The 18868-nt window shown below is 38.2% G+C and overlaps 1 protein-coding gene across 6 annotated transcripts in view; it reads right to left on the reverse strand.

Annotated features, from left to right (window-relative positions):
* slc4a11 (solute carrier family 4 member 11) overlaps positions 1-18868 on the reverse strand; it is a 107939-nt gene that overhangs the window by 83728 nt on the left and 5343 nt on the right. For 2 of the 6 annotated variants that reach the window (XM_044167649.1, XM_044167645.1), the window contains exon 1: positions 2961-3156. The exons of 3 other annotated variants lie outside the window; for them this stretch is intronic. Coding sequence is in view for 2 of the 3 variants with exons in the window: in XM_044167645.1 (XP_044023580.1) it covers positions 2961-2997 (37 nt within the window). In the remaining variant the exon portion in view is untranslated. Of the gene's footprint in view, positions 1-2960; positions 3157-18868 lie in introns of those variants that run through there. One more of the 6 variants, XM_044167648.1, reaches the window with a different exon arrangement.

Consider the following 18868-nt stretch of genomic DNA (forward strand, 5'->3'; position numbering starts at 1 on the left):
ATATTTAATCAGAACTGTTTAAAGAAATGTGGACTTGGCTGGATTTACAGTTATTACAATTTTGGTTTTCACAGAGCTGGATCTTTCTACTGGTTTACGAAAATCAATAAATAATCGATAAATCGACTCATTGTTAAAGTTATATTTCAAAAATCAAAAATATTCCATATTTTCAGCTTCTCAAATGTGAGGATGTCCTGTTTTTTTGTCTTAAGTGATAGTAAGCTGAATATTTTTGGGTTTTGGACTTTGGTTAAGTCACCTTTGGCTTTAGGACATTGCGATGGTCATTTTTTTTTTAGAATTGTCTGATATTTTATTGACTGAACCATTAATTAATTAATTGAGAAAATCATCGGCTGATTAATCAATAATGAAAATTATCGTTAGTTACAGCTGTAAAACAATTATGCATTTGAAAAACAAAAATACTTTTTTCAGTTATGTAATCTTAGTTAAACAGTTTCTCTTCTGAAATGCTAAATATTCTAATTCTGGCTGGGTGATATGGTTAACAAAAATATCATGATATTAATAAGAATATGTTTCTGATATTGATATGTATCATGATATGGTAAAAATGCACAAAACTTGATGTTCAGTTCAGCTATGTGTATTCCACTGTTGCATTACGTTTCTTCTTAAACTACAATTGACGGAATAATCAATATGGATAACAGAATTTTGTATATGATCAAAATATGATTCCACTGAAAGTCAGTAAACTATTAATATTAATATAATATTAATTACCAAATTATCGGCCATTACCTTTTTACTAATTAATCAAGAATAACAATCCAAGGAAAAGCATTATAGGAAACAGTTAATCCTCAGTGACATAGCTGTCTTAGCTGAAACATTCACTAAATACGTTCCCAAACTGCATTGTTACAAGCTGCAGTAATTTGTTGTTGTCCATTTTGAAATCAGAAAGGTAAATGAATCTATGCCTCAGTATTAAATCAGAAACTCACTGCAGTATTATTACATTGTGTAGTCACATGTAAAAACATGGTGTGGTAATTACAGCTCCATAAAGTGAATCCCATATCTCCTGACCTCTTCCCACAGCGCCAGCTGCTCCTTCACCTGTCAGCAGGTTGCCACTGATAATGACACGATCTGGAAGATTACTCGCAATATGCTGCAATAACGGTTTGCTATTGCTCATTGATGACAACACCAATAAAAAAACATTTTCTATAATCTGTATGGGCAGCTTCGGCTTAACATTCTGATGGACTACATTTTCCTGTTACGTATGCTGAAGCTTGCTCTGCTTTATTTGAAAATCCAGAGGGGCACTAAAGTGTGTTTGGAAAGAAAGAAATCTAATCCTTTGGCAAAGAAATTGTTGAGTCACTGGTGGTGATCAATAACTCCATCAAATTCCTGCAGATATATTTTGGTCATTTTGTTCTACTGAGCAGTACAACATTAATATGCGTATTTAAAGCCAACATTACATTATATGACAGAAAACAATTGTAATGTAAATGGATTGGATGGAAGACATTACTGGATCAAACATTTCTCTAGCGACCCTTTTCAAACCTCAACCTTTCCTTTGATTGGTAACAAACCTTTTGAATACCTTTCTGTTCACAGAACCAAACTGTTCTGCTGCAAGGATCAAACCTGCCCTCTCCGCCTCTAATCAGCACTAAGCAAATGAATGCAAATTACTCTTCAGAGGACGAGCCACAGCAGTGTCCATCACACCCCGACATACACTCTGAGATGTAGTTAGTGCGCAGAGCGCATGACGCTCACGCACACTCAAACACACACACTCTTACACATCTCATGAGAGCACGACTGAACTCATACACACAAAAATGCGCGAAACACAGATATATTCCCACACATTATCGCATACAGAAAGAGTTGTGTACTACAAACAAAAACACGCTCATGCACAAACATATATACACTCAGATAATATTCCCGCACTCGCATTATCCCACATAATGTCCTCATCACACACAGACGCAGTATCCCACTCTGCCTTCCCAGACAAAATGAAAGTGAGGAGGCAGCCGCATCACACCTCCAAATGGGCTCTGGTCTCTCAGAGGACTTTCAGTGAGGGGAGAACTCGCTGCTCTCCTGTGGCTGTCAGCAACACTGTCTTTCTCTCTCTCTCTCTCTCTCTCTCACACACAAACACACGTTTCAAACAGGCACAAACACACACACATAAACAGGCGTCGATATATAGATGTACACATCTTTTTTCTCTCAATTTCTCCTGCACAGAAACACATGCACACATACGCATACAGTACACACAGATACATGTGCACATTCACACACACCATTTCTTGTGCTGTGTAAATCCCTCTCCGTCTAGCAGGCGAACTTGCACGAGCCCTGTCAGTGCAACACATGAGAAAGTGCATTATGAGCCCGGGTTTTCTTCTGCATTTCAGCTGTCCCTGCTCTACAGGTATCCTGGCTTTCTCTGGGTGGGTTTGCAATGCAATCATTACTCAAGGTTTAGTTCCTGAACTGAAGAAATACAATACAGGAACATCTCATGTCGCATTTCAGACATAAATAAAAAGAAAAAGAAGAAAAAAATCAGGCAAACGCATACGCATACAAAAATGCAAAAAAACAAACAAAACAACAACCCAAAAAACCATCTGCATTTCTGTAACCACAACAAGGTTTCTACAACCCCACCTCCCCTGAAAAAATTTAAACCGGATTTCTGTCACAAACAGAACAAAGCCTAAGTACACATAAAGAGCAAACACAAAAAACACCAAGTGTGTACAGTAGAAAACATGCACACCCAATCTGCCGTCCCTCAGAGTGTAAGCGGAGGTGTGCTGCGCATGTTTTCACAGGGGGTTCTCAGGTTTCACTAGGTAGGGAACCCCAAGGTTCTCCCAGTGAACGCTGTGTTGTGCACAGCTGAGAAGCAGCTCTTAGAGCTTTGATCCACTTACCCGAAGGCACAAAATGAAGAACTTTGTTTGTTTCCATAGCTGAGCAAGTGGTGGCGAATGCACACTTCCTCTCTCCAACCGCCTCCCCCCCAAGTCAACCCATCATGGTTGTGTTATCCTGTGCTGATGAGTGTGAGATCACCTCTGCTCCCTTGCTCTGCTCTGTTTCTGACTGCCTCTCAGACACATGCAGTGACTCAGCCCCACTCTGCCTGCCTATTCACTCTCACCGCTGGGTCCTAATGCCTTCTCTTTTCCCCCTCCGCTTCACTATACCAGCTCACCAGTCAGCAGCCTATGGCAGGACAGCATGCAGCAAGGCAAACCGCACGTCAAGAAACACCTCCCCAACACACGTCTCTCAACACAGCAAACCCAATATGCAACATGTCATCTTGTTATCAGCCATAAATAGTCACCTGGTCACCGTTTCTTTGTCATATAGCTCAGATTGACCAAACTAGTTTCACCATGAATGATCTCTCCATGATCTCATTCACATACATCTATACTTGTACACTCATACTGGCTTATTGGTATTGGGAAGGCCAAACCAAGAATGGAACGGTGCTAAAGCGAGAGCGTAACGAGTTGTAATTGTGTGATCATGCATTGTGTGATCAACAACATGCGTGCATTCATGCTCACTTTAATGGAAGTATTGCTTTGTCTTTCTCTGCAAAATATTGTGGATCAGAATTTAATCAAGATAAATCTAAACCAATTCATGCCCGAGCTCTACCCAGCTGACTAAACTTTTGGTCCCAGCTCGAAAATCTTGAAACCTCTCTCACTCTTTCTATATTTCCCTTTCTTTGTCTCTCTCTCATACACATGAAGCTACGCAGATGCTATATGCTGTTCATAGTCTTGCTCTGAACTTCAGTCTGGTTCCAGCTTCTCAAATGTGAGGATTTGCTACTTTTCTTAGTTTTATTTAATTTTGAACTGCTGGTCGGACAAAAACATTTAAAGATGTCACCTAAGACATACACACATATTTTAGAAACAATTAGTTGATTATTTGAAAAAAATATGTGAGAGATAAATCAATAATTAAAATAGTTGTTAGTGGAGGACTAGTGGTTGGAACAACTGGCCGCAACATAACCCCCTCCTCTTCCTGTCTGCATCTATACTGTCAACTATTGAATAAAATGGCAAAAAAGAACCATAGTTAGTTGCAGCCCTTATCAAAACTGACATATCTTTGCCTTGATGTGAGAAGAACATGATGGCAAAGATTTGTTGATATAGTATCTGACAGCCAGAAAAAGAAAGCAAAGCATAACAAAACATTTCAAGAGCAATCCACAGACAAAACTACTGCTAATTTTAACAAATGTACATGGTTCTAAACTGGCAGCAGGGAGTGTAAATTATGGCAAAGAGCACAAACAAGTCCATCATGCCTAGATAAAGTGACAGGGACTGGGATCAGATTTGTGTTGACACGTCCGCATTCAGTTGCCAAAATCTCCAGTCTTGCATGATGACAACAAAAAAACAAAAAAACAAAAAAAAAAACAAGCATGTGATTCTGGCTTTCAAATCTTGGTTTAATTGTAGCCAATGTGATCTCACATAAGCCAAATACGCAAGTCTAATCAATTAATTATGGTTTGCTGCAAATGTGATCACATTCTTACATTCAAATTCAAATGCACAGGAAAAAAAAATATCAACCCTGCAAAGCCCCCACCTCCCACTAGTCGTTTCCACCACACATGCATCTATTTGTAAATAGTAACACCAACACTTTTTCACAGGATAGCAATGTATGACTGATAACAGAGACAGACTGAATGAATCCACATCATCTGAAATAGAAATATTATATAAATAATAAAAATGTTTTTAAAAAAAAATCGAAAAAGATTAAAAACCGAGCTTTTGACTTTCTCACTGATAAATTGAAATAATATATTCCGTGAATGAACAGTTTGCACAACTGTTTGGAGCCAGGTATAGAGCAAGTATGGAGCAAGAACAGCAATTTTTAACTGACAGATTTTACACACTTGTTGTGACTTACTTGACTTAAACCCGTTCTCTCTAATAGAGCACAGGTCATCCACAGCGCCTTTCCATCGTGCCCGAACCTGGGCCGGACGTTTAGCAAAAAGTGGCCCATGTCAATTGCTTAAACAAAGCAGACGTTTCCCAAGCAGGCTTTAAAAAACTGCTTGAAATTTGCATCTTTAATTCAAACTTTCCAATTTTTTACACTGTTGAATGTCTCAAGATGACAGTCAAATTTACTTCAAAAAAAGGTTGCCTTTTATAGTGTTAGATTTGAGTAGCTTCTTTTTGTAATGTAATAATGAGCAGTTAATTTCCCACCCTGATGTAAATGCTCTGTGAAAGGTCAGTCATTTACATAAGCCAGCATATATAACATCACGGTGTGTGGTAATGGCCAGTGGGTCTGATTTGCATAAGAACTGTTACGCTCCATGAGGGCAAATGCGTCACTCAGTAAAGCCAGGGCGCATTCTCCCTGGAGGATAATTCAAGTGTTCTCACCCACCACGAACCTGCAACCCAGGTGACATGATGGGTGCACTCCAGCTAAACACCAAACGGCATGGCTACATTACAACCCATGTCTTGGTAAATGGCAATGAGAGAACAGAGTTGACAACCTGGCCAAAAAACATGGCCGTAGTGTGTAGTGATGCGTTGAAGCCTTAAGGTTGGATTTACACTTGTTTCCATCTTTGTCATTTAATTGAGCCAGAAAAGTCAAATCTCATTAACACTCATGGGTGCACCTGAGGTGGTTCAAGTATGTATATGTGTCACATTAAGCTCAATAGAGTGAAAATGGGAAGAAAAAAAAAAACGACTGCAAAGGAAAAAAATTAAATCTGCAAACGTGAACTCCAAACTGTATGCAGGGGGGGAAAAAAACTTTAAAGTACCAAGAAAGCTGTATGTATGCCAGGTTATGTAATATTCTTGCTTTATTGTGTAGGAAAACTATTTTCAAACTCATATATTTTGCTTGCTTTTACATATCCCTTAAAATGTTACTCTTGGTTCTTCATTTCTCTCAGTTCTTACTTTCAGTCTTGAACCTGTTTTGATGCGGAGGATCAGCTTAGTGCCTACAGGCGTCCTAGCAAGTGACTGACAGAGGGCAAATGTCATGTCAGACCTGCCCTACGAGCTCTGTAAAAGCCATACCACTGTTTTGAGCACAGTTGCTGCTTGCTCACTTTGCCTGATGTTGGCCAGTTAGGTTAACAAAGCATGTGTTTCTCGGCTACCGTACATTTTAATGAAAAAACTGAAGTTGAAATTAAACCCCTAATCCCTAAAAGTTCATTTAATCTTTGAACTTGATGGCTCTACTGAGAAGCAATGCAGAAAGGATAACTGCCTGTATGCTTAATTAAAACATTCTCTGTCAATTTGTTTCTTTTTAGATGCAATGCACCTCATAAAACTGGCTTGTAGTTCACCCACAAACTCATTCACGTGTAGCAGACTACAGATTCTCCACAAAGGGGAGCTGTCCTGGATGTTTCAAGCCAATACTGATATCAGTATTTGACAATAAAAAAAAAAATCTCATAATATTTCAGCCAATACATAAACACATAACAAAACAACACATTCTGATAAGGATTCCACTTAAATTTGGTTATTAATCCTGCAATAACTGATTTTTTGGGCCTCTTGGGGGCAGCGGAAACAATCTGTAAACACAACATTGACATATCATCACCTTTCAAGTTGATCTGGCGAACTTGTTAGCAAACAGTTGGTTATTTACACATCCAGCAGTTACAGAGCAACATTATCAGTCATTTGGAGTTGTGTTTCTGGCCACCTGGTGAATGCAAATCCAATATTCACTCTGTCTTAGCTCTGTTTTTGGTCTCTACCAACTCCTGAAATGTCTGACTCTTTAGCTGCTAAATGCTCCAGTTTGTTCACCAGCTAGTCTCTTGCTGTGTCTGTCTGCTGTTTGCTGCTGAGCAGGTAGTGAACAGTGGGTAAACAATGAGCTGAAACTCACTATAAAGCTCAGTAAGCTAAGGGGAGCTGCAGATTCAGCTAATAATCACTACAAGAGACCCCTTTCCCATTGTTTTCACATAGTCATTTGATACATTTTTATTTAAAAAAATTTCGATTATTATTTCGATTAACAGTTGAAAAAATAACTACTTTGTGGACAAACTAATGGTGAATGTTTCTAAATTACCTTTAATATATATGTGTAAGATTTTGGTATTGCAATTTCTTCTTCGGTCAACAAAAACATGTGATTAGCTAAACTTGACCACAGATATTGGCCATGCTCATATCTATCGGTGGGGCTTTATTAACAATGATATACATGTATTTGTTTGAATTATTCTGTACTTTTTCATCTCACAATAATATTGTTTTAGCTTGAACCATAGGGAGACTGACGAATTAGTGACAGAGTGTTGGCACTTGCTGTCAAAATATCACGAGAAAGGGAAAAGGGAGTTACGTAAACAGAAATAGTTAACTAATGTTTTACTTAATTATAGCTGCAATCGTAGCCAGGAACCAGACTCCAGTACAACACGGCTGTTAAAAACAAAACAGCTACCATGTTTGAACAAGGATTGCCTTCATTACCTCATCTACAACTATTAATTTCAACCACACTAATGTTCTACCCAATCCTTGAGTCGTACTCCCTTTTAGGTTGTGGAAAACAAACAAATACAAGTTGTAGCCCATGGTATTAGAGTTATAGTATTATATGGTTGTTTTTGGCCAGTTGTCTATGCAATCAGTTTGCAACAGGGAGAACAGGAGGGCATGACATAACCTGCCACAGCCATGTGTTATGTTCAACTGTCCCTGACACTGAACCCTTACTGTCTACTTTAAGTCACAGTGGAAAACAGGTATGAATCTTTGTCCCAATTTTCATTTGGCTACACTAAAGGCTTTGGGAGAAGCACATATTTAAGACTTGGGCCCGGTTTGTTGATGTTTGTTGGTTTTCAATGCTTTTAGCTATTTTTAGTGCTAAGAGAAAGTACAGTAAGTGCTCTTCAGGCTGCTCCCCACCATGCATAATAACACAGTTTCACCAGGAAGGCCACATTTGTGCAACTGCAACATGCAGCATCTCACAACACTTGTTCCACTGCCAATCTTCTTTGAGTGTGCAAAACATCATAAAAAATATTGTTGCCTATTTGTAATATTAACAGAAACTGTATTTACTGAGATGGTGATGAAGGCCGTGGCCCCCACACCAGTACACACCTGGAGGCTGCCCAGTGCAACCACAGTCTGATCTGTTGATCAGATTAGAACAGAAACGATTAGTCGATTGTCCAAAAATTACTCACCAACAGTTTTGATATTTGATTGATTGTTTTGGCTTTTGTTTTTTTTTAAATCAAGCAACAATTGTGGTTCCAGCCTCTCAAATGTGAAGGGTTGCTGATTTTTTGTTGTCTGTCATTATAAATGGAATATCTTTGGTTTTCTTCCTGTTGATCAGGAAAAACAAGCAATTTTAATATATCCTTGGGCTTTGCTGGGCATGTTTCACTACTTTGAGATTTTGTAAACTAAATTAAATTGTAGAAATAACTGATGAACCTAATGATTAGTTGCAGCCCTAGCTTATCTCCACAGAAACAGTTGCAATTAAATGTTTTGATCAAGGCACCTCAACAGTGCTAATTAAGAAGGGACAAGAGCTGCTATTTTGCTTCCCTGCCCAACATTATCTTTACCTTTAGGACACTGCTGCGTAAAGGTTAATAAAGTAATTGATTCATTTGAATTGCATAGAATTAAATGTTGATAAATATTTTATATTTAAACATTTTTCTCTTCGCACACAAGAATTATCTTCAAGGACCCATTTCTCAGTGTCTAAATCTTTTTTTAAGAAGAAAATGATTCCCCTCCATATTATAATGATGAGTCACGGTGACCATTTCAACATTACGTGTTAAAAAAGCTATGCTATTTATTTGCTATTTATTGACCTGTATTATATTTGTTGCTTAATACTTCTATTCCTGTTTGCACTGACGTGATAGTGAGCTGCTGTAACAAAAGAGTTTCCCCTCGGGGATCAATAAAGTATTTCTGATTCTGATATTTCTTATCAGAACTTACAATGGTTGTGCTTTTCTCAGTGCTAGCTTTAATGGCATCAAATGCTAGCAGGTGCTCGTGGTAATAGTTGATGTAATTTATAGGTTCCAGGAATGCTGCAGTGGCATGTTGTTATGGCGTTCAGCTGTGCTTTGGACTGATGTCGGTCTCGTTTGTGTTAAGGTGGTTGACTAAAGCTGTGTGAGTCTATATAATAAAATGCCAATTCCCAATAGTTCACTGCATTCTTAAACTTGCAGCAGCCTGCCAAGCTTCAGAGAAAGGGCATGCCACACAACACAGCAAAACAAAGTGTTTTCCTTCTTTTGACCCAGTTGTTAATGCTATTATTCTTATATTGTGTGGAGGTAGGTATACAGTATGTAGTGCAGGACAGAGTTTGCATTTCTTTTGAGCATTTTCACCATTTTTGACTCTTCAATTATTTTATTATTGAATTATGTTGCTGGTGTTTTATATTTATTTGTAATTTCACTGGATAAGTTTTGTTTTATTTTGTCCAGGGACACACATTCACACACACACACACACATACTGTACTGTATATGTGTGTATTGTTATAGTCTAACAGTGGCTGCTGTCAGCCTCCCTCCCTCAAGAAAATCCCATCATGCCTTAGACTCCAGCTAAGGGCTCGAAGCAATGTTTGCTTCTTGTTTCTGCTCAAAGCGACACATCTAGTAAAAACGGTTTCTCACTCTCTCCAGCTAATTGGCATCAAAAGGTAGTTCCACCACATACCTGGAGTGGGAGGTCTCTGTGTATAAAAAACAGAGATAAAATTTCAGTTTCAGATGATACTGAGTGCACAGGGAGGCGTTTGGAATAACCCTGCGGCTACTCATCAGTGGGTGATATGAGGCTGGAGGTGGGAATGGCCTCCAGGAAGCTCACAGCTTGGTGTGTGTGTGTTAGTGAGTGATGAATCACCACTTGTGAACCGCCTTAACCACTAAAAAACAATAAGGTGCACAGAGAGAGTTTAGCAGTTAGGAGCCCCGCCTCTGGAACCACATGTATCCCCCTGCTGGCCTGGGATTGATCCCTGCCAGAACCGTCTATACTGTGTATGTGTCTCTCTCTCTCAGCCCTCCTGCTGTTTCAATAAAAAAGCAAGAAAGCAATCCACAAAAAAATAAAGTAAAGGTTTATATGTGAGGGTGTAACAGTTAAGTCATTTCTGTAGACCATCACTAAAGCTGGTCCCAAAGAAAGTTAGAGAAGAAGCCGACTTAGACATAACTAATCAACCATTAATCCCAAAACAAATAAGGATCTTACTTGGGACAGAATAACCTTATGGGAATCAATAGTTACGAAATAATTCGTACTTTAAGACATGTTGATGAACTCTAACCTCAGTCAAAGTCAACAATCGACATCTATTAAGATGAACCACGTACCTGCGGTATACACCTTTTCTAAACAGCAGAGATGGAGCTTAACACTGACAGTGTCCTGGTTTTACAACGAGTCTCACAGTGCAAATAAAGCTGTATGTCACCATTGTGTGTGTTTTATACAGAAACATTTAATGTGAGCTGGATGGTCTGCAGGGCAAAGAGGACTGAATGATCCATGATGTACAGTACATTATTATTTATTTTCCTCTCTCTATATATTTGCATATTTAATTGAAATAAACACACATGTACAGTATATATTAAGCACAGCTGCAACTAACTAATTATTATTATTATTACTCACATTTTAGAGCCTGGAACCATTGAATGTTTGGTATTTTTGCTTGAAAAATTACTTTGTGTGATTAATCATTTATCAAAATAGTTGCAGATAAATTTTCTGTGCATCTACAGTACAACTTGATTAATTGATGAATCTTTGCAGCTCTAATATTAAAAAGGAGCAGTGTGTAGGATTTAGTGGCATTTAGCACAGACACTGCAGTTTGCAACCATTTGAATACTTGTCGCAACCCTCCCCTTTCAAGCATGTAGTAAAAACTACAGTGGCCGCGAAACTCGTGAAAAATGTGACAGAGCCAGTGTTTGGTTTGTCTGTTCTGGGCTACTGTAGAAACATGGTGGTGCAACATGGCGACATCTGTGGAAGGAGACCCGCTCGCTATGTAGATATAAATGGCTTATTCTAAGGTAATGAAAACACAACAATTCTTATTTTCAGGTGATTATACACTAATGAAAACATACTTATAAATATTATATTCATTTTCTGCCAACTGCTCCTTAAATGTTACACACTGGACATTTAAGTCACTTTGCACTATTTTCTTAGGAGCTGAGGAGTTTTGTTTAAGTTGTTTTGTTGCTTTAACTTTTGAGTACAAATTAATAATTCACATTCTCAAATCAGTTACTTTTTTTTAGTAATTAGTCATTTGATTTAATGTCAAGTTACTGTAACAGTAAGATCTGAAATTACAGGTTGGTGTGGGTGCTCTGGTCAATTAGAGATAAGAGATACCATGCGTTCAGACCGCCGCTGGCGACAGCTTCAAAATTCGCACTGGCTGTCCTGCCAACAACGCTGTAGAAAGATTTGTGGACGCACTGACGTAGATGAAATAGGTGGCAAAGTTTGGTCGAATGCTTGGTAACAAAATACATGCGCAGGCCTTCTAAATTCTGATTGGCTGCCGCCAAACCGCGTCATAGCTCATTAACATAACGTTGCCCAGACTTCCCTCGATGCCACTTGGGTTTAATGCAGTTTTGGATGAATATATGTGGACATACTTTGATCTGCCTGTTAAACAACTGTTACCTTTGACACAGCTTAAACATAATGTTAAAATGTCAACAGAGTTGTTTATCATTCTGTTCATTTGTGCACATATATAAGTTGGGGGTTTTTCAACCTAGTCTTTCCAGGCTGTGTAATTTTCCTCTACAGTCTATGTAAAAATATAAAACAATTGAAAAAAAAATCCTGCTGTTTTTGAATGCATGGTCCTTTCGCAAATATGATCCTGTTGCTATGTATTTTAATAGACAGTATGCAGCAATGTTGTGTTGAGTATAGGCCTGCGGAAGTTATGTGATTTAACTGATTTGTAGTCTAGTATTGTACAGGACTGTGCTGCTGCAGTGTATGTGGTGTTGTGTCCTTTTGTCCTTGTGCCAGATGTCAGGATGTGGTGTACAACTCATTTGGATGCTAACATGCCTCTGCACCAGTGTTAAGACTTTTCACTTGGTGATTTCAAAGCATGCCGAACCTGTTTTGAGAAGCCATGGGGCTCCTAAAGTAGCTGCGTCTGCAGTAGTGTAATATTAATGGTAATACAGCATAGCGAGTAATGATGCACAAACAGCAACAGCTATTGCCTCAATGAGTCATCAATCAGTGAGGGAATCCTGCTCCCTCCTTTTGACTGGGAACAACCTTCATTTGCAGCCGAGTGTGTGTGTGTGTGTGTGTCTACTGTATGTGTGTGTGGGCATGTCTGTGTGTCTGCATGTGTTTTAACTACACCTCTGTGTCTGCATGTGTAGGTGCCTATCTTGTCTGTTTGTATGTGTGTCTATAAGCTTGTGTGCTTGTCAGTTTTTGTGTGCATGTGTATATGCATATGTGTGTGTGTATATTAGTGAAATTATTATTTTTTCCTTCAGCATCGTCTTTGCTGTTGTTGTTGTTCATGCTGTATTCTCGCACAGGAAGAGAGAGACGCACAGTGATAATCATAATAACACTCCGGAAAAGAGGAGAAAAGGGAGATGAAGGAAAAAGGAGGAGGAAGATGATGTAGAGGAGGGGGAGAAGGAGGAAGAGAAAGAGAAAGAAGATGAGGGAGCAGCTGGTTCTTGTTACTCTGCTGCCCCCACACATCACTGCAGGAGTTATCAGAATATAGCCTCCAGCAATTCCCCCTGTATGGGAATGAAAGTGTGTGTGTGTGTGTGTGTGTGTGTGTGTGTGTGTGTGCAGCATTCAATACAGAGCTCTAAGTATTGCCAAGGGGATGAGGGCATATTTCAGGTCACAAACTAGCTACAGATTTAATTTGGAGAAGAACAACTTGATTATGTTCTCTCAGGCAAAAATGGCTCAGGGAAATGCAACTGAGATGACACAGGTGAACACACACACACATCGGTGCAGAGACGTAATGTCACACATGATTCGAAGGACACTTTCACACTGGCAGTTTAGCCTCAATCTAAGAGCTGTTTGCTAACGAATTTGGTAATATGAACACTTTTTGAACCCAGATGCGGACCAGAATTCGTACACAAGTCCTCCTGAATGAGGTAGTCTGACATTAGTTTTAGATGCATTGTGGTACAGTCTATGTGCTGTCAAAATGCCCCGTACAAATACAGGTACATGCTCATATCATAACATCATTAGTGACATTCTTGCATTGTTGGCAAGAAAATGGAAGTGATAAAATGCTTTATTGACATTAGGGGTGTCCCAATATACTGGTATTGACGATAACCGTGATATTTAAAAAAACAAATACTGATATCATGTTAATAATACACATGATAATATTGTGTAAATAATCCTGCGCCTCTTAAACCATTTCCGTTTCTTTTTGTTCTCGCTTTGTCATAGTAGGTGCCGGTAAAGTAAAGACAAAACACACAACAAACAATGTTAAACAAGAATTTGACTGATAATAAATAATAATGCTAATTTTCTATAGATATTTTGATATCGTTATCATGAATTATTTTCACCACTATAATCGTGTAGTAAAAATCTGATATCGTGACCTAATTGACATATGAGCAGAGAGTAACATTCAAAACATTCACTTTAATTAAGTGAATGAGTAGTGCTTGTTTTTCATTTTTTGCGGCCCATAAGGGTGATCATGCTGTGTTTGCAGGTCTTGGGAAGTACTACTGCATATGTAACAAAAGTTGTACAGTATAAAGCCTTTTGTGGCTCCAGAGGAACCTGTCCAATATCTGATAAATTGCCTCAAGTGATGTCACTTGAGTCGGCTGAAGACTACAAGTTTGAAAATGAAACAAATCTGAGGGTGTGGAGTTAGAAAGAAGTGAGTTTACCAGATCTCTGTTGCCCGCTTCTCACCTCTGCGTGAGGCTAGCGGCTCAAGGCTACATTAGCCAGCATTAACATTAACACACTTGAATCTCTGACAAAACTGTCTGTGATCAAGTAATGTAGTATGGTAATGTAGGCACCATGTAAGTAGCAGAGCAATGCTAAATTGGTGGAGTACTCTATTAATAGAGTCCATTGTACAGACTTATTTTTGAGAGTTTCTATACCGATAGTATTTTTTCAATATCTTCCTATGTAAAGTATGACACCTTATTTTTTTTTTAAATGTAAGATCTCATTTTATTAAAACCCTCAAAACAAATAAGCCATCCTCTCACATGCATTAGTATTTATCAGACTCAGCTTTATTACAAAGTAGTTTACACATACAAGGAATTTTATGATATTAATGTTATCTTAACATAATCATCCTAACAAATATTGGCCCAAACAAAACACAGAGAATTACTATTTAACTCTTTGCTACAATTGAGTCAGTACTCAAAAAGTCCTAGCCCTACACGCACCTTCTATAGACTACCAGTTTTTTCCTACAGTCCCAGCACAATAAGTTAACCAGCACCAGTGTGGGTGCATCTCATCACAAATTACTGTTGTTTGTTTTGGTTAACTTTTTGTTTGGCATCAAAATAATTGATGCCAGGGTGGCCTAGAGTTTGACAGAATCAATCCTCACATGTGTCCATTAACAACCATGTGCTCCAGCAAAGTGCCACACAGTAAATCCCACCTGCTCACTTAGAGTAAGCTATCCTGGAAACCTGCATGACATAAGTGCCTGAGATGTAAAATGAGAATTCCAGTGCAGCAAGCGTAGTGGGGAAGTTTCAACCCTAATCTAAACTGGGAAGACTGACTGAGCACACATTTTTCAGCACCTCCTTGCTCACATCACTTATTCATTCACATGAAAAAGCTACCCCATGCAACAGTCTGGCTTGCTCAAGGGCATGTGACTGGTTCTTTTTCACTTTCCCTGCCTAGCTCTCAGATTTGAACCAGCAACCCATAAATATTCCTCATAATGTTCAAATAAAAATGTGATAAGGATGGACTTTATTAATCCCCAAGGGGAAACAAAGTTAGCAGTGTAGAAAAAGGTAATAAATGACACATAAAATGATTATAGGATAAATGTCTTTTTGATGCAAATATAAGGTTTCTCAATAATTGCTTAAGTAGAAGTTACATATTGGAGGCCACTGACTGATATACAGCCTACAGACGTGCAGATCAATAATTCTCAGTCTTGTGTAGACAAAATGCACAGTAACTATGTGCCTTGTTAAATAAGACTAAATCATCCTGATGACTAAGGATTTCTATGCAAAAGATCTTGAATATCATCACAAGCTAAATTATGTTGTCCAGGGAGACTGAGACACATACACAGTGCCCTCTGCTGGAAACTACAGAGTCTCAAAAATATACACTACCGTCGGTTTATCAAAATATGAGTCAAAAATCATTTAGAGTCTACTTTTTGTTCTATGGTACCAACCTTTTAAAGCAAAATTGTGTGAAAATGGGTAGAAAATTACATCTACATACATCTATTTATTTACTGTCAAAAGTATAATGAGTAAGTAAAGTGCACAGTTTAAAGACTGGTTCAGGCTTGTCTGATCTTGGATTAGTCAGATACAGAAATGTGCAGAGCATGTGTGGAAGAGACATTGAATTGAAGATAGCGGTGGCGCCCTTTGACTCCCAGTTTCCCCTTCATGTTTTCCCTCTTCAGTGCCATACCCTCTACCCACACACACACACACACACACACACACACACAGAGGAAATGTTTGTTGTCTTTAGATTTCCAAAAGCCCTTATGGGGAAGCAATGCTGACACAGACACTTTTAACTTTCAAGTGAGTGACTGAAATGGTCACATCAGCAACATGGATCATCCTGCCTCCTCTGCCCTCACTGTAAATCACTCTCTCACAAGACGACCTGACCAAAATACCACAGTAAAATTAAATAACATCATGGCAGTGATCTGCTTGGAAATTGGGTTTACGTGTTTAAATTCAAACTTAATTTAAATTTGCATGAAGAAAAGTACACCTAAAAGTGCTGAACCCCATTCTTATGGCAAAATATTTGTCAAATACTGCACTAATTGAGCCAGGACTATATTAATTTTGAACAAAATTCTGTAACAGACACCGTGGACATTAGTAAGTGGTAGGGTGGGTCATATCTCATGCTATCCTTAATCTACTATAATTTTGACAAATAGTTAATAGTCATGGTAAATGCAATAATACTGCATGTGCTACTCACTGTATCTGATGTACGGTTAAGAAATTAATTTTGAAATCTCTACCCATCTTTTTAGGAGAAAATTATAATTTCCTGATGTTCATCATTCAGAATCCAGTCTGCAGAAGATTTTCATTTTATCAGCCAGCTCCTACTTTGTGCTATTAATATTTTTGCAAGAGTGCATGTCACTATTATCAAAATAGATTAAGCTGCCTCATTTTGAAAAGAAGCCTTTCCCTTTGCTTGTAGAGAACTGCTTCTGGAAAAAAAAAAAGTCACTCTGCAGCAAGCTTTAAAATTCTGTGCACCTACAGAGCGCATTAAAAACACAGCAATAAACTGCAAAGGGCACCTTGTTGTATTGTGCTCCAAGCAGGAAGACAGCAAAGACACAGTTAGTGGACAAACACAGGGTGGGATTTCCTCTCCTCCTGAATGGCTCCTGCCTTGCATTGTCCGTTTTCAGATGCTGGCCAAGTGCCGCTTGCCAAGGAGAATAACAAAATGCGTCTGACATGAAACCACGCACAAACACACAGGGACAAATTCAAACAAAATGCATGCTCTCTCTCTCTCTCTCTCTCTCTCTCTCTCTCTCTCTCACACACACACACACACACACACACACACACACACACACAGGCCCAAATGATTTATCAGTGTACCAGTATTGTAAACAAATATTAACATCGTGACTATGCATTAAGTTTTACGATTTTTACACTGATGACATAAAAAAAAAAAAATGCCATTCTAAACAGTGGTGGAATACTGTATGTGGGAGCAGTAACATCTAATAATATTTTCTTGTATTAAGCTTCAACATATATTAAAAATAACTATTATTTCTGCAATATTCTCCAAAATTCTTGTGACAGGCAGTACTGTTAGCATGGTGGGCTAAATTTGGCTAATGGTCTAAGGTGTCTGAGTTACATATAATCTAGGGCTGCAACAAACAATTATTCTCATTGATTATACTGTCGATTTTTTCTCAATTAAACATTTTGTGTGTAAAATAGTGAAAAATGTCCATTCCTGTTTCCCAGAGTGAAGGCTGACAGCTTCAAATGTCTTGTTTTGTCCGACCATCAGTCCAACACGAAAGATAAACAGTGATACAAAATAGACAAAAGAAGCAAATCCTCTTATTGATAAGCTGGAGCCAGAAAATATTTGGTTGACAACTGACTCAAACAACTACAATTGATTATCAAAATTGTTTGTTGTTCGATAAATTTTCTGTCGACTGATTAATCGGTTGATTAACTAATTGCTTCAGCTCTAATATAATCATTGTCCAGGGACACAATTATATTTCAATGTGAAGTAGGTCCTACTACATGTTGAAATACAGTCTGTATATAAAACTAACTAAATTTAATTTAAAACTAACTCAATTTAGCCCAGTTTTAACCTTTTTGTCTAGAAGTATTTTCACCTGCAAATAACCTAATAGATGCTTCCTGGGTCAACAAGCAAAATCGTTCAATCTTACAATATGCAATGCATTTTCAGAATCCACATGCTAACTCCAGCACCAGGACAGTTTGGTCAGTGTGTGCAAACTTGGATCGCACTCTCCTGAAGCAACAAATCAACCAAAGTGTAATGTCACTGAGAAGTCTTCCATTTCCATTTCTTAAATTTTCTTCCTTCTATTCCTTAAAGAATTAATTGAACTCCTGCATTGACATGTCACACCAAAATTAAGTTCTATATTATAGTACTGTGAATAAGTATAACACATAATTTAAATCTCATTTTGGCACAAGGATTTGCAAAAAAATATTTTCGGTCAACAAAGTCACTGTTGATGAAGCATAGACAGATTTTATTCTATCCTGGTGACATTGTACATTTAAAAAGGTAACTTCTCCAGCTACAATAGACTGGTGATTTTTAGTAAGAGGTTGACATTCACTTTTAAGACCAAGGTGACCAGGATGTTTGCTCTTCAGTTCATTTCAATGTCTGCTGTCCGCTGTATGTTTTCCTTGTGTGTGGGATCCTGCTGTGCCTGTTCTTGTTTGTTTGTATTTTGCTACCAGTCCAACATGTGTACTGTAAGAGCTGACAATAAGTCACTGCAGCACACCATCAAAAGACAAATACCTGCACTGCATTAGGCATGGGAAATAGTTGCTCTTTTCTTGAACATTAAATGGCTTTAAAGAATGGTGTAGGACATTTGCATGATACCCCCAAATAATCCCAATGTGTTTATTTTCCTGAACATTAATTGTATTTATGCTGTAAATCATAAATCAGTATACAGACAAATATGTCAAGCTCAAATTTTTCAGCAAACAAACATTGTTATTAAAGCTGCATGAAGTGGTATTAACACATTATCAAATGACCAAAACAGAGTTAAATGGAGTGAATAATGGACCTATAGTCATCAGGTTGACAGTAACACGACTCGTCTGTTGCTCTGTGTCTGTTGGATGTGCAAGTAGGCAAAGGTGAGTTTTTGC

Source organism: Siniperca chuatsi, linkage group LG15, assembly GCF_020085105.1.
Source record: "Siniperca chuatsi isolate FFG_IHB_CAS linkage group LG15, ASM2008510v1, whole genome shotgun sequence".
In the NCBI taxonomy this organism is placed as follows: Eukaryota; Metazoa; Chordata; class Actinopteri; order Centrarchiformes; family Sinipercidae; genus Siniperca; species Siniperca chuatsi.